This window comes from Xylocopa sonorina, chromosome 7 (genome assembly GCF_050948175.1).
Source record: "Xylocopa sonorina isolate GNS202 chromosome 7, iyXylSono1_principal, whole genome shotgun sequence".
NCBI classification, from domain to species: domain Eukaryota; kingdom Metazoa; phylum Arthropoda; class Insecta; order Hymenoptera; family Apidae; genus Xylocopa; species Xylocopa sonorina.
In genome coordinates, this window is record NC_135199.1 from 13762579 (window position 1) to 13784100 (window position 21522).

The 21522-nt window shown below is 50.9% G+C and overlaps 5 protein-coding genes across 6 annotated transcripts; 3 read left to right on the forward strand and 2 right to left on the reverse strand.

Annotated features, from left to right (window-relative positions):
• Nucleotides 1-17: 17 nt before the first annotated feature.
• On the reverse strand, nt 18-2639 carry LOC143425422 (protein-lysine N-methyltransferase SMYD4). The gene is given in 8 exon segments (XM_076898167.1): nt 18-369; nt 464-679; nt 758-959; nt 1027-1431; nt 1504-1625; nt 1701-1944; nt 1947-2020; nt 2093-2639. Coding segments are annotated over 8 exon segments (2145 nt in total). The 5' UTR covers nt 2623-2639.
• Nucleotides 2640-4353: 1714 nt separating this feature from the next.
• LOC143425061 (growth factor receptor-bound protein 14) lies at nt 4354-11616 on the forward strand. Of its 2 annotated transcripts, none has more exons than XM_076897528.1 (11): nt 4354-4635; nt 5070-5266; nt 5384-5543; nt 5656-5789; nt 6211-6297; nt 6397-6528; nt 8940-9185; nt 9301-9402; nt 10226-10406; nt 10700-10793; nt 10890-11029. In XM_076897528.1, exons 1-10 carry the CDS (start codon nt 4380-4382, stop codon nt 10747-10749), a joined length of 1545 nt encoding a protein of 514 aa, XP_076753643.1. In that variant the 5' UTR covers nt 4354-4379; the 3' UTR covers nt 10750-10793; nt 10890-11029. The 2 variants fall into 2 exon arrangements, with proteins under 2 accessions (XP_076753643.1, XP_076753642.1); XM_076897527.1 differs by having other exon boundaries at nt 4411-4635; nt 10226-10494; nt 10890-11616.
• A 1474-nt stretch (nt 11617-13090) lies between these two features.
• On the forward strand, nt 13091-14222 carry LOC143425423 (uncharacterized). Its single transcript, XM_076898168.1, has 4 exons — nt 13091-13304; nt 13370-13555; nt 13666-13837; nt 13889-14222. The coding sequence occupies exons 1-4, from the start codon at nt 13091-13093 to the stop codon at nt 14220-14222; spliced, it is 906 nt and encodes a 301-aa protein (XP_076754283.1).
• Nucleotides 14223-14719: 497 nt separating this feature from the next.
• LOC143425425 (metabotropic glutamate receptor 6) lies at nt 14720-18034 on the reverse strand. The gene is made up of 10 exons (XM_076898169.1): nt 17846-18034; nt 17592-17751; nt 17256-17541; nt 16998-17194; nt 16406-16915; nt 16204-16326; nt 15784-16125; nt 15436-15718; nt 15174-15373; nt 14720-15102 (listed from the first exon to the last, which is right to left on the reverse strand). Exons 1-10 carry the CDS (start codon nt 18032-18034, stop codon nt 14735-14737), a joined length of 2658 nt encoding a protein of 885 aa, XP_076754284.1. The 3' UTR covers nt 14720-14734.
• Nucleotides 18035-18472: 438 nt separating this feature from the next.
• LOC143425426 (sodium-coupled monocarboxylate transporter 2) lies at nt 18473-21207 on the forward strand. Its single transcript, XM_076898170.1, has 12 exons — nt 18473-18724; nt 18784-18943; nt 19090-19155; nt 19220-19339; nt 19419-19573; nt 19648-19788; nt 19856-19964; nt 20068-20177; nt 20264-20447; nt 20535-20621; nt 20696-20877; nt 20961-21207. Exons 1-12 carry the CDS (start codon nt 18525-18527, stop codon nt 21205-21207), a joined length of 1761 nt encoding a protein of 586 aa, XP_076754285.1. The 5' UTR covers nt 18473-18524.
• Nucleotides 21208-21522: the final 315 nt, after the last annotated feature.

The window sequence follows — 21522 nt, forward strand, 5'->3', positions numbered from 1 at the left end:
TTATTATTAATTACATATCAGAGTAATCGTTTGTAGAAATGATTAAAAGTAGAAGGAGCGAGGGGCTGGTAAACGTTGCCCCGATCCGCCATACAAGCGCTCGCCGCGATCTCGGCCAAATGAGTATCCTTGTGGGGTGGTACCGCAACGCGGTGAAACATTCTCGCCGCTTCGAGGAACACCTTCAACGCCGTTTCGGGTTCTTCCCGGTCAAGTGCGGCGAATCCCTGAGCGTACAGTTGCTCGCATTCGAGCACGCGCTCGACCGATGCTCGGAGATTGATTCTTCTCCGGCAGGAGGAGCACTCGATGCTTTTGTTCGGATCTCGTGGTCGCCGGTGAACTTTCGGGCAGCCCTCGGTCAGGCATCTGTCGCATCGCATTTATTTCTCTCTCTCTCTCTCTCTCTCTCTCTCTCTCTCTCTCTCTGAATGTATATATGTTTACAGAGAATTGTACTCACCTGAGCCGAACGGTCTCGTTGGTCATATCGTCGAAACGAGGCCAATTCTCGCGACAGGCGGTGCACTCGCAACGAAACCAGTATCTACCGGCGAGCGCTTTCCGGCGATCTTCCAAGGTTCGTTTGGTGAATATCGGGCCGTAGTTTTCGGCTAGCACGTCACCCGGCTCGAGAGGCCGGCTCGCTCTGATTACGATGCGTCGACCAACGAAATATCTTCAACGAAATCATCGAAACGATTCGAACATCCGACACGGTGAAGAAGCAAACCAGCTGTTGCGCACTCGCTCTTACCTCACCACTGCCGGATAACAGTCGTGATTGAAACGCGCGACCGTTGGATAGATGGCCACGCCGATGTAGACGGGCTTGCTACCGCGGAAACGGTGCTCCGTTCCGAATCGCGTCTCGAACACTTCGTGAGCGTTGAATTGCAACAATTGAAGATGTTTCAATAGCAAACTGGCCACCGCGATCTCTTCCTCGCTTGGGGACTCTGAAACATTACTCGACGTTTGATACGTCTACTAGTTACGTTTGTTACGGGTAACGGTACCGCTTACCGTTGTCCTCGCTAGCCTGCCGAAAGAATCCGACTCTCTGCAAACATCTCAAGAGAAACGCCGCCATCAGAGATCTCTCGAAAAAGTCTTTCGCCGTTCTCCGTTTCTCGTGCATCACCAGATCGTACGCCCTCAAATCGATCTGTTTCTCCTGTTGCTGCTCGCACCTCGAGCCCTCGCGCAACTTTTTCTTCCGCGAACGACGTTTCGCCGACTTGCTCGGTGGTCTTCCTTCCTTTCCCGTCGTCGTCGTCGTCGTCGTCGTCGTCGTCGTCGTCGTCGTCGTCGTCGTCGTCGACTCGTCGTCGCGCCGATGCAATGCTTGGCTGATTTTCAAACACTCGGACGGACCGTTTTGAGTAACCATTCGTAAAGCGAGCATGCTCAAAATGCTCATTCCCGAGCCTGATGAAACGAGAAGAAAAAAAAGCTACGCGATACCTTACGTTCCGCTCGAAACGTATACCTCTTCTTTACCTATCAACAGCGCCAAAATTTTACACTCGTACTTGTGATAGCTCTCGATCGCCGCGTCCCTGCACTCTCTGCCGCAAAACGCGACGCTGCTACAATCCGGACATCCTATCGGCGCCTCGAATCTGTAACGAGATGCGGTTACGCGTTACACTTGGCTCGCAGTTGGTCGCGTGTACTATACGGAACCGCGCGCTCACCTGCGGAAACAGTGTTGACAGTGCGTACCAAAGTATTCCGGTAGGAGAACAGCCGCGAGCGGCGATTCGACGATCACTTGCTGCCCGGGTTCGATCCGTTTCGCCGCGATCGCTCGTTTACCCACGCTCTCTGTTTCCTCGATCTCCAGTAACTGCTCCCCCGACCAACTCTCTGTCGTTTTACTTTGTCATTTCAATTTCCCATTGCTCACCAGATACAATACGTACCGACGTCTTGATCGACACGCTCCTCCGCTTTTTCCACTTTGATCTCCGTTCTCTTCTTCTCGCACGTTTCCTTCATCCGAACGAGCTCCACTCTGAAATAAGAGAGAGAGAGAGAGAGAGAGAGAGGGAGAGAGAGTTGAACGTTGAAAAGCTCTAAAGCTGACCTCAACGCGTCCGGTAGATTCATCTCTTCGACGAAAGTTAAATCTTGCGCGGCGAACTCGCACTGATTCGACGCGAGAAACATCTCGGCTCTGGCTAGATATGCGAGCGGCAAACCAAAACCCCTGTCGATCGAAAGGGGAACGAGAGGGTAAAGAACCGAACCTGGCGCAGGGGCCCGAAGAATGGCTTGGCTGAAGAGAGCGAGAGCTTTTCGGGGTTCACCCGCGACCGCGGCCTCGAAACCTTCGAGCCTGCGCGCCCTCGAGACGCTCGCGTCCTTTCCACGATATAGGATCTCCGTTCTGTTCAGCGTCTCCAGTACCGCGTCCTTGATCTTTTCATCGAGGAAGATGGCGCGGACGCGATCCTCGTCCCTAGCCAGCCGTCCGAACACCTTCGATATCCACACCTCGCCGGCTACTCGCGTCACCTTTTCACTGAACTCGCCGAAAAATCCTTTCGTCCCGGACCTGAGGGTTTCCAGCGAGCACAACGTTCTGTAATATCCTCCTTCCGTCTCTTCCGTCATCTCGTTACCGCCGTGACCGCAGACCAGATCTCTCGAAACCTCGAGCAACTACTACCCCAGCCGAATTCGCTTTGTCGCCATCGTCGAATAATTTTAGACAACACTCGACCTCGCTATTTCCGTCTCTCGGCCACTGTCCAACCGAATCGAATCCTATACCCATATACCTTTATACATTATTCTACCTTATGCGGTACAATGCGTCTAACCTGATAAGAAATCCTAATAACCTAGTAATCGTTATTATCTTCGATGCGAGTCGTTTAACGCGTTTATGACGCGGTGTCGATGGCAACGATGACAGAGCCAGCGATCAGCGGCGGCAGCGGTGTACGACACCGGATCTCGGTCGAACGTTTCGCGCAGAGAGATCGGTTGTTAGTGCGCGTTGCCAGTTTGCTCCGTTAAAAGCTCGTCGCGATTCTTTCGGCCGACTAAGAAATTGACCACGATCGAGCCACGGAGAATCCAGCTGGAAAAAAGGATAGTCGTTTAATCGGTGGCAACAGGAACAGGAACAGGAACAGGAATGGGAATGGAAACGGAAAGGTGAGAGAATCGAGTGTGCGAAGAGCGGTGCTGCTGCGCCGTGAACGAAAAGGACGAGTGTGGCGCCGATAAACCGTGGGAACGGCGATAACGGTAAAGAAAAAAAAGAAAAAGAAAAAAGAAGAAGAAAAAAAAAAAGAGTATCTTTGGGTGATGTAAGTCGGCAACGCGAACCGCGAACGCCTACCCGTTCTACGGTCCCAGAGGAGAAGGAAATTGTATTTTTTTACCGGTGCTCTTCTCCAGAACGTTTCGAAATGAGCGAATGATCGAGCAAGTGGAACGCACGCGCGAGCCTAATCGCGGCTACAAACTCGGTACTCGGAGAACGGAAACTATCGGCAGTGCAAGTACAAGCACCGACAATGAACGGAGCGAACGTGCGACGCATTTCGATCGACCTCCCTTTTTTCGTCTCGTCTTTTCGAGGTTGGTATCGCGCGACTGGAAAACGCTGATTAACGCTGAAAGATCCCTCACCGTTTAACTTACACGATCCGATCCCGACAACACCGAGCCCCTGGCGACTCGCGCGCGATTCGTTCGAACCACCCTTCGAATCGAAATCGATATCGAAATCGATCTTAATCGAATCCATACTCCATCGAGTGTAACGAAGACGCGTAATCGAATAGAATGGAATCGAATGGAATCGAATGGAATCGAGTCGAGTCGAGTCGAGTCGAGTCGCGTCGCGTCGCGTCGAGTCGCCTAGTGTCGCGGTAGGTTGCGTAACTACTCATGCAATAACCTTGCAACTAGACCGAATCGCTGTTTCCTTCGAATATCGTGAATCGTCGTGACGTAAAACGGCAAAGGATGACGCGCGAAGCGATTCAGTTCGATCGCCACGTACACGTCGACCTCGGATCGTTTCGTCTTTGACCGCTGTGCGTTATCTTTACCGCCGTCGATTCCCCGGCATGAGAACACGAAAGAATCTCCGGATAGACAAGTACGATGCGCGATCTCCGGCAACTGAACACGGCTGTACATGCACCGCACGCACCCTTCGGGTTTAACGATTACGATCCGTGCGTTCGTTCGTTCGTTCGTTTGTTTGTTTCAGAATCGTCGATCCGCTAGCGAAACGTCCGCCGCGTTCTCGAATACGCGATCATCTTTCGGGCTGCCGATTCTCCTAATCCTATCGGCAGCCTCCTTTTCTATCTCTCGTTTATTATTGCCACCTTCTTGCCGAGACGAGGATGAAATCGATCGGAACCTCGTCTAACCAGATGCGACAGGCGAAACTAAAGTTAAACGAGCTACCGTTAACGACAATGACGGCGAGCAGTTTCAACATCGAACCGAACAACGGGCAAACGATTTACGACCACGAGCAAGACTTTCTAAATAGTTGCGCGGAGCTAGCCAGTTACACCGATTCCCCCGCCGCGGCCGCCGCCGACTGTACCACTACTTGGTTCTCTCAACTTCGCCAAAGATGTTCCAGAATTCGCAGTAAGTTGCAGTGGTGTAACCTCCTCCTCCTCCTCCTCCTCCTCCTCCTCCTCCTCCTCCTCCTGCTCCTTCTTATTCGATCTTAACGAAGAGAACGCGTTCGCTTCGAGACGGGAAAACAAATTGACAGTCGAATAAAACGAGATAAGGTTACGAGTACGTGTACAGTATATGCAAGTATAATGTACATACGTAAGCGTAATACGTATACGCGTAAAATGTCTACGATCGATCATTTTAGCTGGTACGCGTGCGCCGTGGTTCCACCTCTAATAGTTGCTCGCGCGTCGGTAATTCCCGGCGAATATCTATTCCACGTGTTTTCCAATACGAGTTGCACAAATTTTTTACTCCTCGGTTCTCGCAAGTTCGCTGGAATAATAATGACGATACCAGGCAATCGGTTCAGTGAAGTTTTCTACGATTAAAAACAGATTGGCTACCAAAGATGTGCTCGTGCCTCGAGTCTGGTACCGCGTTTCTAAGCCAATCGGTGGGAAACTATCAACGGCTCACCGGTGCGAAAGGAAATAACGTGTTCGAGTATGCTCGATCAACGAACAAACAGCAGGCTCGTGTACGATTCGCCGACAGCGAACAGTCGGACGACACCGAACAAGACGAACAAAAGGTAAGTTACTGTTACGTCGCGTATCGCGTCATCTACTATGCGGTACGCGGTGTGTGCGCTAGCATATATATAAAACGGAACACGGCATCTCTTTTTATCGCCGTTACGCGCGAACAGATAGAGGAATTGCAGCTTTACTGCGAGGATGAAACTTTGTGCAAGATGATCGTCGAAAAGAATCTTCGAACGATCGATTTGTGCGAACTTGTTAAAGTGAAAAAGTGCGCAGTTGGGTTCAATTGGTCGATCGTGGAAATTTGGCCAGAGCTGGGAATGGGTGAGTGCGCTCGCCAAATGATTCGAAACTCCTCGATTCGCTGGTATACTCTATCGATACTATTCGATATATCCGCTTGCCGATAATCTCGTAAACCTAATAATGATTCCAGAGCGCACGGTGGAAGATCACGAAGACATTTTCGCCGTCTGCACAGAGAAGACGACCGTTTCTTCGGCGAAGAGATCGAGAAAGTTTCTCTTTCGCGAGGACTTTCTCAAGTACGAGTTCTTCTACGATCCGAGGGTAAGCTTCTCTCTCTCTCTCTCTCTCTCTCTCTCTCTCTCTCTCTCTCTCTCTCCCTCCCCCTCTCCCCCGCGAATATCTATGTCTATGTAGATAGGCAATAATTAATTAATTACATTCAAACGTTCGCAACTTTTTGCTCGTCGCAATTATTTCTAATCGCTGCCGCGATACCGTATGCGAATTCACGATTTTTAAATTGTTGCCTTCCTGCTTTACCGACTGCGAGAGTTTTCATTTTTATCGTTGGATTGTACATTGGATTACGCAATGAGACGAATATTTGGAGAATTTGCATTTCGTCTGAAAAGGTTTCGCGTCGTTGATCGTTTTATACATTCCGGTGAACAACTTTCCGTTTCCTTGTCGCCATATATATTTATCGTTACCGAGAGGTTAACAGGAAAGATTCGCGTTGCAGGAATTCTTTCCCGCCGAGATGATCGATGTTCCAGCCATTTTCGCGGAGAACAATCGTCCGCTGGTAGAAACGAAAGCAGCGTTACGAGTGAGTAAAACTTGGATCGACTTTTCCATCTACGCACCTTCGCGCGAGCAACCATTCGATCGCAATTTTTCGATCAGCGATCCCTTTCGGAAATTTCAGAGGTACCTCGAAGACGAAGAAGTGGAATGTCCAACGATATTCAGCTTCGTGTGGATACAGATCGGACGGTTGCACGTTTGGAGAAGAATCCACTTGCTTCTTCGGGATCGGAAACTTTACCAAGCGAAAAAGGTAATAAAAACACCGATTCTCATCGGCCTTTCGTATGCGACTAACATTTCCTGCGAATATCAGTTTGCAAAATGAGCAAACCGCGCGTGACATACATTCGCCCTGGCGAAAGAGCTATTCTGCTAGGAACACACGACTCCCCGGGTCCGGTCGTCGACCTGCCTACACCTATACCCATACCTATACCTATACCTATACCTATACCTATACCTATACCTATACCTATACCTATACCTATACCTACCACCATCGCTACCATCTCATATTACTCTCCTTTCTCCTTCTCATCACTTTCTTTATTCCTTTCACGTATCCTTGTCCTTTCTTTCCTCTGGCAGTTTTGCGATACGATAAGAGCAGAATGACTGGAGCACCTGCGCATCGTTGCTCCGCGGCTCCTTCTTCTTTCCGTTCGTTCGGGAAGATGGTTCGCGTGCGCGTGAAACCGTCGTCCACGGTTCCGGAACGGCGAGTTTGGCGACAACCGGATATGTGCTCGAAAAACGAATAAAACTCGGGTGGCATTCGGGTCGAAAAAGGAATGACCGGAACGATTCGGGAAAAGTAGTGGTTAAGCCGCTTGTCCCACGCGTTGTTACGCTCTCTTTATTTTTCTTTCGTCCGTTTCCCCCCCGTTCAGGGTGTTGCCCAAACACAATACACCTTCGCGAGCTGCACGATATTACGATGTCCGTTGCATCCACGCGTCATTGTTCGCGTTCGCCACGCGTAACGCATCGCATCGCGAGTGGTGCTCACTGGCGGGTTCTTTTCGACGATCGACGGTCAGGAGAAAGAGAGATCGGAAGGCGGTGAAGAGAAAAGAAGAGAATGAGTTATCGTCGTGGTCGTGGTCGTCGAAGCATCGGTTCGGGTCGAAAAGTACTCGGGTTGGCCGTCCGGGGGTAGGGGTGGGCAGGCACAGCTGATTCGGGAGAGTTCGTGAGCGACCGTAATCGAAGTACGAGGAGGAGACGCAGCGACGCAGCGACGCACCGACCGATGCAGTCTGCCGCGGGCACCGGGAAACCAGCTGACTGCTCGGCTCGGGCGTGTTCGCTCGGTCGCTCGGCAAAAATCGGATCTTTGTCCGTCGTCGTGCACGAGGCTACCGGCAAACGACGAATCCCTTCGTCAGTCGTCGTTCCGACATAGTCGAAAGGTGGTGGGTGCGCGTTTCTTCTATTTCTTCGACGCGATCGACATTGCGCTTCTCTCGCTTAAATCGTGCGACCAGCCATTACGACGCAACGCCGCGACACGTCGCGAATAAACTCTCTCTCTCTCTCTCTCTCTCTCTCTCTCTCTCTCTCTCTCTCTCTCTTTCTTTCTCACCCTCTTTCGATCACCGATATCTCGAGAATAGACGGAAAAAGAAAGAGGCACGATTGGCGTCGTCGCGCAGTCTGCTCACTGCCGGTAGTTCAATTTCACCTTTGCGCACTCCTCCTCCGAGTCTATCCGTTTCGTCTAATCCGGTTCTCGGTGCTCTCCGTGTCAGCATCGTCCTGGTGTATAACTATAGAGCAGAGAGGGGGAGAGAGAGAGAGAGAGAGAGAGAGAGAGAGAGAGAGAGAGAGGGAGAGAGAGAGAAAGAGAGAGAGAGAGAGAGAGAGTTTACGCGTCGTTCTAGTAGTATTCCAGTAATTACGTATTCGGTCGCGAACGAGTGAGCGTTTCGTCGAGTGCTGATGTTTCTGGCCGTTTTCAGCGAAAGACAGGAGAGAAGGCGGCGAGGGACGAGAGAGAAGGGGCAACAAAATAAAGAGAAACAAAGAGAAACGGACGCTGGTGAATCGCGATGAAATCCGATCGGTACGATAGGTCGGTCTTTCCGAACGGAAAGAGCATATATATACTATATACTATATAACACGGTGGTGTCACGTAACGGATAGCTGTATCGCGGTTTAAACGCGTAATCGGCGTCGCACCGACGTCGAAATCCTCCTCCCGGTGAAGACCCGTTGGACGATTTCGAGCGAGTCGTCGCGGTAAGTTACGATTCGAATCGTTGAATATCATATCCCGACGCGTTCGTTTAAAACAAAGTTTGTTCGCGGGCCACGGTACGTTCTGGTTCTCGCCGATGAGCCTGTTCCACCGGACGAACCTCGATTAGACGTATACGCGCGTAGACGGGGTGGGGATAGAAACGGATCGAAGATCGTAGGTTAGCGATCGAGAAGAGAAATCTCTAATACCGGCTAATACCGGCGCTCTGCTGGAATAAAATAAAGAATGTTTGGAAAAACGTTGACAGTTGGTGGAGGGAGGAGGATCGTTTGGGTGAGCTACTACTCGAAGGGGATATTCGCGAGGAACGAGGGGAACGAGATGTAGGTGTAGGGCTGGTAGGCGTCGAAGGAATATCGCCGGCTCGATCGTTAAACGAGAGGGAACGATTTCAGAATACGAAGCAAGTGTATCCGTTCGCCCAGTTGTCGGATTACGCGGTCTACAGGATCACGAACGCGAGAAGGAGATTTAAAGCACCGTACCCGTGGGGCATCTGTCTGAGACCAACCAGCAGCCACAACGCTGCGCGGCGAACCGAAGACGAAAGCGGCCAGTCCGGAGAACCCGGGCTCAAGGTTATCGCTTTCCACAGTGAAAAGTCTCGCGCCTGTTGGCTCACGGCCATGAGACTCGCCAAGGTAACCGAACGTTCGACTCTTACCACGCGTATTGCGCGCGTTTACACCCCTTTCCACCGCTCGATTCGAGTTGGCCACCCACTAATCGAGCGGCATTTATTTCATCTCGTTACAGTATGGGAAACAACTCAGGGAAAATTACAGAGCTTTCAAGAATAAACAGTGCGAACAATCCGAGAATTCAAAGGATCGGTACGTCAACTACAACGTGTCGAACGTGAGTTTCACTGTCTTTTTTTTTTTTTTTTCATACCGGGGCTCTCTAGTGGCTTGCCGACCGCGCGGCCGTACGTAATCGTAGGTAGCGACGCGATGAAAAGAGGGTATCACGAATAGCAAATAAACGGGACGGATGGCAAGAGAAGCGGCAGGCAAGTAAAAGCGAGGCGAGGCGAGACGAGTTTCGAAAATTTAGCAAAAACCTCGAAAGCTTCTTTTTCGAGTTGTTGCTACGCGGCGACTATCGATCATCCGGGTGGGTAGACGCGACGCGACGCGACGCGACAAGCCGCGGTCGTCGTTGCTCGTTGCACGACGGCCTTGACATTCGATCTAAAATTCGTCCCCTTTTTTTCTTCTTCTTCTTCTTCTTCTTCTTCTTCTTCTTCTTCTCTGTCTTCTTCCGTTCGTCGAACGCGGACGCGAAATCGATCGATGATGATATTAAACGAGTTAGGGATACTTTGAATCGCGTCGCGACGCTTCGTGCCGTGCCGCACCGCTCGATGCTTGCCTAGCAACAGGCGTTTAGCGTTTCTTTCTCGCGAAGCTTCTCCTCTCCTCGTCCGTTACCTCGTTGCGAATGCTAGCGAAACTGTGTAATAAGAATAGTTAGGAAAGAGTTTAGTCGCACCACTACAAGCATAGTTGGTTCTCTCAGTCGTCCTAATCCAGAGAGGTCGTTAATTTGTTCTCTTCAGCTCTCCTGCGGCACGTGCATTATGCATTTGTCCCGGTATCGCGACTCGCCAGCAAACAGGATCGAACGGGCATTTCGAAATGGGCTTTTCACGATGGTGTGTGGTGTGTCGCATCCGTAGGAATCGGTCCGGTCCCTCGTGGCCATGGATTTTACCGGGAGCGTCGGAAGAATCGTCGAGGATCCGAAGGAAGCGAAAAACATCGCGGAGAGCGAAGGCGTGAACTGGCGGCGCACGTGGAGGCCGTTCTCGAGACCACCCCCGGGATGCGCAGTGGTACGGCTACACGGACTCGACGACGGTATTCACGTTTTACAACCATGGTTTCACAGAGGACTCAAAAGAGAGATCGCCGCAACGATCGTCAGAGACTACGGCTCTGCTGACGGGTCAGTTGCACTTATTCCTCTCTCCCTCCCCCCTCCCCCTCGCCATCCCTCCCTAGCTAACTGACTCCCTCCCTCCCTCCTTACCTCCCTCTCTCCCTCTCTCTATCCATCCATCCATCCATCCATCTCTCCATCCATCTATCCCGCTCTTTAATTGAATTTTCCGTTCGAATCTGATTTCTCTTCTCGTTCGAATACGTTCCAGCGTGTTCCTCGTTCGCGAGAGCAAGAGCAATTTGGGGGCGTACGTGTTGACCTACAAGTACAGCGAGAAGGTGTTTCACGCGCAGATTCAGCCTGTGAGTGAGAGAGAGAGCGTACTTTTTTCTTATTCTATTTTCCTTTTTCTTTTTCTTACCCGGCCGATAACGCGTATCAATCGACGATGATTTCAGGTGTTCGACGAACGATGCAACTGCTGGCTGTACACTCTCGATAAAGGCAGAACGAGGTTCTACGATTTGTTGCAACTGATCGAATTTTATCAGTTGAACGCGGGCTGTTTACCAACACGGCTCACCCATTACGTGCAAAACGGGGTCCCGACGATGCTTCCGCTTCCGGTACCGTTACCGCAGGTAGACGACGACGGTGACAATCACGGGACCGCCGTCGCCGCGGCCTCTACCTGCGACACCGTGGAACGCAGGAACGTCCGAGGATAGGAATTCCAGCGGCCCGCTGTCGCCACCGACGGCGGATCCGCGCGAACCGGTTGCTGGAGTTTGTGCCTCTGTAGCTACAACAAATGGTGGAATCTCTAAACACCGAAACGGAGGGGAACACCGAGAGAACACTTCACTTACCGAGTACCGATGCTTCGTGAAAATCGGCTTTGATCAGCGGTTAATCGATACCAATTTTCCGTCTCGGTCTCTGATATATACACGGGAATCGACCCTCCCTCTCCCTCCCTCTCTCTCTCACACACACAGAAACACACACACGATAAACACACTCCAAGTAAATGAAAAAGGAGCGCAAATACACACCACGGATACGTGCTAGAAATCGCGTCCGGCCAGAAAACATACTATTGATTATTATTGTACAATTATTAGCGTAATAATAATAATATCGTTATTATTATTATTACTGTTGCTATTACTATTATTATTGTTGTTATTGTTATTATCATTATTACATCATCACCCCATCATTATTATCATCATTATCATTATTGTTGTTGTTGATGGCAGCAGTAATAATAATAATAATAATAACATTAATAATAATAATAATAATAATAATAATAATAATAATAATAATAATAATAATAATAATATTGATAGTAGTAGCAGCAGTAGTAGTAGCAGTAGTAGTAGTAGTAGTAGTAGTAGTAGTAGTAGTTACAGTTGTAGTGATAATAATAGCGGTAGTAGTAGCAGCGGTAGCAAATAACAGTGGTAGCAGTAGTAACATTTTTAGTGGTAATAGTAGGATTAATATTATTGTTATCGATAGACAATTATCACCGACACAAATTAGGATAAAATATATTTTGTACGAAAGTAGACGGACAGATTTACCCGCGCGAATTCTTGTCATTTGAGAACAATAAAACGTGATTAACGATGAACGTTGTCTTTCGCAAATGCGTCTCTTTTTCTTGCCCAACTTTTAAAGAGAGAGCGCCTGTAGCAATACCAGGGAACAGAGCGGCGAACGCTGCGCACCTTCCGCAACAGGTAAGTCGCGTAGCGGTTAGTCGCGCGGTCGGGAGAGAGAGAGAGAGAGAGAGAGAGAGAGAGAGAGAGAGAGAGAGAGAGAGAGTGAGACGTTTAACCGAGAAAAGAGAAGCGAAGGGGGATCGATGGTGGTAGTGGCGGCGGTGGTGGTGGAGGGAGGTGGCATTCAGGTGGTAGCGAAGCGGTCAGCTTCGCGATCGGCTCAGTTCACCGTAACCGGTCGATGTAGACGCGAAAGTGGCGCGACTCGAACCGATCGAGATCACTTTTTTTTTTTTGTCGTTTGATATTCTCGCGGCGTTCAAATCGAGCTCGTCTCGGCCAACGACTCGATAGCCGGACCTTGATCTTGGACAGGGACGTTCGCTCCGTCCCCGACAAGTAAGTTGCACGGACACCACCTGTTACGGGTAGGATCGCGAGCATCCGCGCGTTCCTCTCGGTCCGCCTCGTACATATTTCCGCGCAACCAACGAACCGCAACCGTTATTGGCTAATCGTTGGGAGCATTCCACGATCTCGACGATCGCGCTCTCGCTCGACACCTCCTTCGAAACCGGTTCACTCGCATTCTCGTCGATCGTTGGCTCCGTCTCGCGGTCTCCCTATCGTGCGTTTACTTTTTCCACGTCCATCGACTTTGCGGTACCAGGTACGACCGACGCGCGCGTCTCTCTCTTTTTTCATTCCTTCTATCCTTCCTTCCTTCCTTCCTTCCTTCCTTCCTTCGGTAACGGAAATGTGACGCATCGGAATGTACCACCGATGAGTCATCCACCGTTAACCTCGTTTCACCCCTCGCGTCCTCCGCGCAGTTTTTCATTCCGTTGACTTTGCACCGTTTCTTTTCTTCCTTTTCAGATACAGAATAATATGCCCCCGTATCGCGAGGTCCGATTTTAGTTAACATGAACGAAACGCCGATGAGATTGTTCGCGCTGGGATGGTTACTAATCGACACCGCGGGTGCTGATTTCAAGTCGAAGCTGGTCAAGTGCGACGAGAAATTCTGCTCGACGTACGAATACTGTAGCGTTTACGACAATCACTGTAAACCGTGTTCCTCCATATGCGACCTCCCTGGCCAAGAAATGTCCGACGATTGCATTTCCAACTGTTCAGGTAAGCAAACGCGCGACTCGGTAGAAGCTCGTTCACTCTGCACCTGACCACCGTCCCACCGCTAGCTAACCATGACTCATGCCTACCTACCTGTCCTCCACCCTTCCCTTTACGCCCCCTAACCTCTTACCTTACTACTAACTTACTTTACTACCGAAATCTCCGATTCTTATTTACATCTCGGTCTCGTTCGCTTTCATTTTCAGAATACCTCGACGACAAGCAGTACGTTCTTCTCGAACAATACAGAGGTAAACCAACTTTCATCCAAGTAAAATGAATAAAGCGGAGCGTGAATGAATATTATATACAATATTATGAATATAAACCCGTCGAAATTTTTTTGTTACCTCCGCGATAGAGGAGGTCGACAGATTATGGATTTTGGTCGTGATATCGATGGCGATGGCGGTCTTGTCGTTGCTCTCGAACTTTTACGTGGTCATGCACAGGTTCGCGCGATGGGACAAGATACGAGCCGCCATAACTCGAACTTTTACCGGTAACGAAACCATCAAGGTGAGTTTCTCCATGTTCGATTTTCGATTTCCGATTTACCGCGTGTTCGATGCTCGATTCCAGAGGACGGAGAACAGCAATAATAACGGCAACGATAATCGGAGAAAGGAGGAAGAGGAGGACGCGGAGCTGGGCGGCACGTCGAAGCGCAACGGACTAAAGTTGGCGATGCAGACGATAAGCGCGAGCGTAGCTCCTTCCCGACACCCGGAACCAGCGTGTAACCGAAACGATAGCGGAACCGGCCTCGATAACGTCACCTCGAACACCATCAGCACCACTCTGTCGAGAAGGCATCCGAGCGAGGACACCACCCTCGACTACGCTTACGATAATCCAGCGATGACGCCGAGTCCGGAAGCCGTCCAACTCAGGCCGAAGCGGGAAAGTTCCTTTTAAACGTTTCCCTTTCCTCTAGTTTTCTTTTTTTTGCTTTCCACTTAGAAATACGAACGCGCGCACTCTGTACATACCACGCGCCACAACACCGACATTAATTTTAAGTATCGGATCGTCGGCCGCGAGACCGTACACGAATCCCTACCTATCAGCCATTCCGTCCATGAAAGGCCTTTTGGGAGCGATGCTTCGCAATCGAGCTTCGCATAGGTGTCAGCGACTACGCGCCTTCTTTCAAATACGCGGTCAACTACTCGCATGCTCAACCGGCTAGGTCGCTGCCCTTAGAGAATAATATAATCCATAGGTATAGTTAGTATCGCGTCGAGAAGGAAGAAAATACGAAAAAGAGAAGATTCGTTGAATGGCCAGCTGATATTTTTAGTTTTAACTTTTTTTTTTTTTTTTTTTTTTTTTTTTTTTTAGTTTTCTAATCGAATAGAGTTTGTACATTCGAACAAAAGACTGAATAAAAGAGAGGAGAGTGCACGTTTGGTTGGTCGTTTTTATGGTCAGAGGGTATTGCCGAGTAACGACGGGGACGTGGAAGCGAGTTCCGGTGTGATGGAGGCGGGCAGAGTGGTCGGACAGGAGCGAGCCGGGTGTCTGGCCATCACCAATTCTCTGGTGTTCTTCTCCGGTTTGATCAATACCACGTAGACCTTTGGTAGGAAAAGACAGATCAGCTGCACCAGGCCGTTCAGCGAGAGAGAGAGCGCCAACGTGATCACCCTGACGGCGTTGTTGCTCGAGGCCAGGTAAAGGGGGACGAACGCCAACCAAAGCACGATCGTCGCGTAGTTGGCGAACGCGATGCAACGAGTCTCGTTGAATCCTTCCGGGCACTTTCTCGTCTTGATCGCGTAAAAGGTGGACGCGACTGGAAAGGTAGGTGTGACGAAACGAAACGAAACTTATCGAGTCGAGTATGCTACGCTACGCTACACTCACCGGTCAACAAGAAGGGATACACCAAACCGACGACGTACGATCCGTCCTCGGATCCCCGGCAAACTCGAACGTTCGCGTCTCTGCTGGGGTACCAGTGGTCGACCGCCGGCGGTTCCTTGATCAACCAACCGGCATCGAACGCTATCTCGACCAGAGAGAGAATCGATGCGATCGCCAACTGGGATCTCGGGCTGGTGTACCTATCATCGCGGTGTAATATCGGAGGATAAGTATAATATCGGCGGGCCGCTTCCCTTCTTACCGTCGTTTGCGGGGACTGCGCCCCGGCTCGTTGAATATCCTATGGATTCGGTTGATCTTGGTCGCCAACGCGGCGTAGCAGACGGTGTAGCAGAATCCGATACCGAAACGGACCACCGTGCAACTCTCGACGCTCGGCTTCGCCACTACCGCGAACGTCATCGAGAAACAACCGAACGCGCCGAACAACAGCAAAAAGGACAGCTCCCGTCCGGACGCCTTGATCATCGGCGTGCCTCGATAACTCCAAAACACCGTACAGACGAACATCGTCAGGGCCATTCCTGCGTCGATCGTCATCATCGTCAACGAGAAATATCTTTTAACGAGAGAAAAAACGATTGGTTACCGGATACAGCCACCGTGATCGCAACGATCGACCACGGATTCGAATAGTCGACGAACTGCTCGGGAATCGGTACGCAACCGGTCCCGTTCTCGGTCGGGATCGTGCCCAATTCGCACTCGTCGCATCTCTGCTCGTCCACCTTGTACCGATAGAGACCGCAACTCTGACATCGCCAGCAGCACGGATCCTCCTTGTTTCGGACCATGATTCGATTCGAACCGCAAGCCCGGGAACAGGAAGAAACGGGTACCACCGTCGTAGACCGATCGCCGGCGAATCGTCCCCCGTGGAACCGCAACTTGTCCCGATCGAGCCGCAACATCGGTTTCCCTTTTCCGTCCTCTGATCTCGAACCAAACAACCACAATCAGAAACCACAATCGAATCGCCCCGATAGATCGCGGCGAAAGAATCGCTTACGCGTGTAGTTCCCGATCACCGTCCAATGGTACGAGCCGTTCGCCGTTCTTTGATAATTCAGGATCGAGTATCTCGGTGGCCCGTCGACCTCGTTGACGAATCGGAATCCGTTCCCGGCTTCGTCTGATCAACAGACCGGACTCTCTACACTCCCTTCCTTCTCTACCCACCTACCCACCTACCCACCTACCCACCTACCCACCTTTGAAAGAGACCTCGGCCAGATACCGAGAGAGCGTGCCGGACACGTTCGAGGATCGCATCGCCTCGCAAACGCCCAGACGTGCTTCGCCGCAAATTTCTCGTTGCATCCTGTCGAGAGCGTGAGCCACCGCGTAGACCGCGTCCCGAACGAAATGCAGAAATCTTCGCTGCTTGTAACCGTTCCCACGTTCGATTCTCAATCGCGGATCCCCGCAGTTAGTCGAGCTCTTGGAGCCGTTGGCCCCGCAATTGTGGTAAGCCTGCCAAAACTCGCCGAACCAAGGATTCACCCGCTCGTGTTCGAGCGTCAGCCTGGTAAAGTACTCGTCGAAGCCCGAGAGCCGGGCGTACAACGGTTGAACGGCGAGAGCACCCTCCAACGCGTTTCTCTCCCGATCCGCCCACGAATCGCTGCACAACCAAACGAACCGGGATCCATCCCGCACCACTGTTCTCGCCGCCTCCAATACGCGCAGCGTCGTCGCCTTCTCCGCGAACAGCACCACCACTGCAATTTTCCATTTCCATTTCCAATCGTTTAAATCGCTAAAATCGCTAAAATCGCTAAAATCGCCTATCCCGCGCGTTACCTCGAACGTCCGTTTTCTCGACGATCGTGCGTACAACCTGCTCGTAATCGTCCTCGGTGAAACGATCCCTGCTGATACGCTGGGGAGCGCTGAAGCATACCGAGTACTCGCCGGCCAACGAAATCAACGTCTCGTAACCGTGATCTCCGTACTCGGAATCCGTGTATACGACCGATACGTACGACCACTGGAATCGGCTGCGGAACCGTTTCTTCGTTTATTATTTAAATACTTTATTGTTTTATCATGGTCACCTACCGAAGGACCTCCAGCATTGCCCGCGCTTGGTTCACGTCGCTCGGAACGGTGCGAAAAAATTGCGGGAATCTCGTCTTGCTGCTGAGAAACGGCGACGTGGCCATATAGGAGATTTGCGGGACCGGGAATAGAGCCAGGACCGACGCGACCTGAATGGTAACCGAACTCGACTGAGCGCCAAGCACCGCGACCACGCGATCGAATTCACCGTTCAAGAAGGTTGGAACGGTTAGATCGCCGCACCGATATCCTTCCTCGCCGAAACGATTTCCCCGCGCTATGAAACCTATTTTAGAAGAACCTCGCGTAACCGTTCTGCGTACCGTGCGCGCTTACCCTTCACGAAGTAGAACGCTCGCTCGAGTGCGTAGCCGGGATTGTCGCAGGTATCGAACGCCAGAACACCGAGCCGTATACCCGGAAGTATCGCCGAATTCTCGTTTATACGCTCGACGGTGTACAACATGGCTTCCAACGGTTGAATCCCGTCCTCCGTCTAAACACAATTAACATTCGAAACAATTCCCGAGAGGAAAGAATTCCCGGACTGGGAGAGAGAGAGAGAGAGAGAGAGAGAGATAATCGCTTACCTGAATCTCGCCGCAACTCTGACCGTCGCTACCTTTCCGATGAATGGGAAACAAACCGCCCAGCAGCAGATCACCGGTCACGTTCGCGTATCTAACCCGTCCGTCGCTGGTCCTCGTCCAGTCGTCCACGGACAAACCGAACGCGAACAGCATCGTCGTCGACGAAACCACCGCCACCGCGCTTCTCATTCCGTGCGCGCGATACAACGCGTCTCTCTCTCCTTCCCGAAAACGGTTCTGCCGCGGCCGTTTCTAGTACAGATATCGCGTCGTACGTCACGGATATACGTACGCGTCTCTACCTACCGGGGAGAGGGAGAGAGAGAGAGAGAGAGAGAGAGAGAGAGATCGCAGAGCGCAGAACGGAAATCGATCGTGAGAAACGAGGTAAACGGATAGGTAAACGTGTAAACATCGACAACGCAAAGAGCAATTTCATTAAACGCGTGTCGGGTAGAGGAGGCGATCGATTTCCGAAAGACGCGAACGAAGAGAGGAGTAACGGACGATGAACACGCGGAGAGGCAACGGAGAGGAAGCTGAGTGGGAACGATAACGACGGAATCTCCAATTATCCAATTGGAGGTCTCCTCGCCGGTTCGTTTAAGCGTCGCGGTCCTCCTCACGGTCAGTTCCGCGGCTCGGTAGCGAGATACACCGTTTTTCGGAACGCAACGGCATGGACGTAGGTAGTAGTACGGCGAATTCGACGTTCGGGACGGTCGATTGTCTGGTGTTCGCAGGGATGCTCGTCGTCTCGGCGATCATCGGTGTCTATCAGGCGTACAAGTCGCGGAAAAACGTGGACGCGGTTCGAGAGTATCTCGTCGGCGGGCAAAACATGTCCATCTTCCCCGTGACGATGTCCCTGATCGCCAGGTAATCTCCGAAATCGGGTGAAAGAAATTCCAACGAAGGTTATTTACCGAATTTTTCAGTTACATATCGGGGATAACGATCCTAGGGTTGCCGGCGGAGATGTACGTCTACGGGACGCAGTTGTGGTGCGTGGTGATCGCCGACTTGTTCGTCTCCTTAACCATGGCCGTCGTCTATCTACCGGTGTTTTACGGCCTCGGGATCACTTCCTCCTACGAGGTAAAAATAGCTTTTAACCCGAAAGGAAAGAGAAGCGAACGAAATTCGAGCGAATGAAATCAGATGAAATGAAATGAAATGAAGTGAAATGAAATGAAATGAAATGAAATGAAATGAAAATTACGAATAATACGATACGAACGCAGTATTTAAAGCTGAGATTCGGCGAGGCTGTCCGACTGATGGGCTCCGCGGTCTTCCTGATCAAAATGGTACGTACACGATTGCTAACACGACGCGAACGCGTGACGATAAACCGGTGCCAATTGTCTACAGCTGCTCTACATCCCGTTGGTGATATACGTTCCCGCTCTGGCGTTCAATCAAGTCACAGGGATTAACTTGCACGCGACCGCGTTGCTGGTCAGCGTTGTTTGCATATTTTACACTACCCTGGTGAGGATTTTACGCTACCCCTGGTTAGTCCTGCTTCCGGCGCGCGATCCCCAACGTTCAAACGACCGATCTTTTTAAGGGTGGCTTGAAAGCGGTCGTTTGGACCGACGCCATTCAGACGATCGTCATGTTCGGAGGAGTGATCGCGATTGCGGTGCTCGGGACGAACCGAGTCGGTGGGTTCGAGCAAGTTTGGAAACGAAATCGCGACACCGAGCGAATCGTATTCTTCGAGTAAGACGACTATATCCCTCCTCTCGAATACACGTTACGGAACAAACGCATTTCACTCTCAACCGTGCCTCCAGCATGGACCTCGATCCGACGGTGCGGCACACCTTCTGGACGGTCGTCTTTGGCAACTATCTCAGCTGGTTGGCCAGCTGTTCGGTGAATCAGGCGATGGTGCAACGATGCCTGGCCATGCCTAATTTGAAAAAAGCCAACACGTAAGTCGAGTCGAGTCGAGTCGAGTCGAGTCGAATCAACAAGATCGATCTCACTTTCGTTTCGCAGAACGATCGCGATCATGGGCCTCGGTATAATAACCATCGTTTCGTTCAGCTGCTACACCGGTATAGTGATCTTTGCGGCGTTTCACGACTGCGACCCCATCACGACCAAGGTACGATTTCTCTCTCTCTCTCTCTCTCTCTCTCTCTTCTTCCATCGTAGTCAAGTCATCCTCGACTCGAGTCTAATCAAATAATTTTGTTCTAAACTTGCAGCAAATTAAAAAACCGGACCAATTGCTACCGTACTTTGTGATGCAGATGGCCGAATCGGTTCCAGGATTACCGGGACTGTTCGTAGCGGGAGTATTCAGCGCGGCGCTCAGGTCTCTATATACGTGTACTCAGCCACCAGCACTCCGTAATTAGATGCGTAATACCGTATAAATTCCCGTTTCAACTTGGATTTAAGCACCATGTCGACCGGGTTGAACTCCATGTCCGGCGTCATCTACGAGGACATGATAAAACCGCGGCTGCGAATTCCCCTCTCGGAAATGGCAGCGAGTCGCACGATGAAACTGACGGTGGTGCTGACAGGGATCATCTGCGTGGCGCTCGTTTTCCTGGTCGAGAAGCTCACCGGTCTGATCCAGGTACTGCCCTGAAAGAGATCTCGGATAGACTAGATTTTACTCTACTCTATCTTTTGCTCACCGCCGTTCGTCTTTCTCTCTCCTCAGGCTGGTAAAAGTTTATCGGCGATCACGGCGGGACCGTTGCTCGGAATCTTCACTCTGGGCATGTTCTTTCCCGTGGCGAACTCTACGGTAAGTCTGAAACGAGCCCTCCGATACCCCCGCGCTCCGTTCTCGGCCCCTAACGTCTGTCCGACCGAACGCAGGGAGCTCTGGCCGGCGGTCTGGTCAGTTTGAATTTGGTCGCTTGGATTTCGTTCGGCACTCAGGCAGCCATATCCAGCGGCAAGATCAACTTCCCGGTGAAACCGGTCTCCGTCGAAGGATGCCCGGAATCGTTGACAAATTACGCGAGCAATCTCACGTTTATCATCGAAACGGCCATCAAGTGAGAGAGCGAGCGCACCCGTCCCACGACGTTGTTCTACTTGAAATTGTTCTCCTTTTTTTTCTTTTTTTTCTTTTTTCCAGGGAACAACCCTTCTTCCTCTACAGAATGTCCTATCTCTGGTACACATGGGTCGGCTTTTTAACCGCGATCCTAGTCGGACTCGTCGTCTCTTGGATCACCGGACCGAACAAGCGCGCGCCCGGCGACGAGAAACTGTACACGCCCGTCATTCGTAGCTTCCTGCGCGATTCGGTCCGACTCGCTGGGAAACGAGCACGAGAACAGATAGAACTGATAGAACTGGAGAAACGCGAGAGAAACGCTTGAACGCTAGCTCTAACTATACATCGCTAACTATACATCATACGTACACACACACGTTTATAATTAACATATATGTATCTCGTTTAATTTACATATTTGTACAAAGAACAATGTTACAGACGTGAAACGCGGTTAGGGACGCGGAGGAATAAATAAACGCGAGGAGAAAATCAAGGGAAAAGAATAAAAAAGAAAAGAAAAGAAAAGAAAAGAGAAGGTAGTAACCGCGGGGACACGGTAGGATAGCAGAGGCGTTGCTCCCCTCTATTCGGTTCGTTTATAATCGTTTCAAGCATCGTCACCGTAAACCGTTGGTTA

What these genes read in the sequence shown, in the direction of transcription:
- LOC143425423 (XM_076898168.1), top strand. Translation starts at nt 13,091, where the DNA reads ATGAACGAAACGCCGATGAGATTGTTCGCGCTGGGATGGTTACTAATC. An exon ending in TTGCATTTCCAACTGTTCAG is followed by an intron (nt 13,305 to 13,369) that starts GTAAGCAAACGC and finishes TCCCACCGCTAG; the next exon opens with CTAACCATGACTCATGCCTA. An exon ending in TCTTCTCGAACAATACAGAG is followed by an intron (nt 13,556 to 13,665) that starts GTAAACCAACTT and finishes CCTCCGCGATAG; the next exon opens with AGGAGGTCGACAGATTATGG.
- LOC143425425 (XM_076898169.1), bottom strand. Translation starts at nt 18,034, where the DNA reads ATGAGAAGCGCGGTGGCGGTGGTTTCGTCGACGACGATGCTGTTCGCG. An exon ending in AGAGTTGCGGCGAGATTCAG is followed by an intron (nt 17,752 to 17,845) that starts GTAAGCGATTAT and finishes AATTGTGTTTAG; the next exon opens with ACGGAGGACGGGATTCAACC. An exon ending in GGTGATCGGGAACTACACGC is followed by an intron (nt 16,126 to 16,203) that starts GTAAGCGATTCT and finishes GTTCGAGATCAG; the next exon opens with AGGACGGAAAAGGGAAACCG.
- LOC143425061 (XM_076897527.1), top strand. Translation starts at nt 4,455, where the DNA reads ATGACGGCGAGCAGTTTCAACATCGAACCGAACAACGGGCAAACGATT. An exon ending in AAACGAAAGCAGCGTTACGA is followed by an intron (nt 6,298 to 6,396) that starts GTGAGTAAAACT and finishes CGGAAATTTCAG; the next exon opens with AGGTACCTCGAAGACGAAGA. An exon ending in CGGCCATGAGACTCGCCAAG is followed by an intron (nt 9,186 to 9,300) that starts GTAACCGAACGT and finishes ATCTCGTTACAG; the next exon opens with TATGGGAAACAACTCAGGGA.
- LOC143425426 (XM_076898170.1), top strand. Translation starts at nt 18,525, where the DNA reads ATGGACGTAGGTAGTAGTACGGCGAATTCGACGTTCGGGACGGTCGAT. An exon ending in AGCTCACCGGTCTGATCCAG is followed by an intron (nt 20,448 to 20,534) that starts GTACTGCCCTGA and finishes CTCTCTCCTCAG; the next exon opens with GCTGGTAAAAGTTTATCGGC. An exon ending in ATCATCGAAACGGCCATCAA is followed by an intron (nt 20,878 to 20,960) that starts GTGAGAGAGCGA and finishes TCTTTTTTCCAG; the next exon opens with GGAACAACCCTTCTTCCTCT.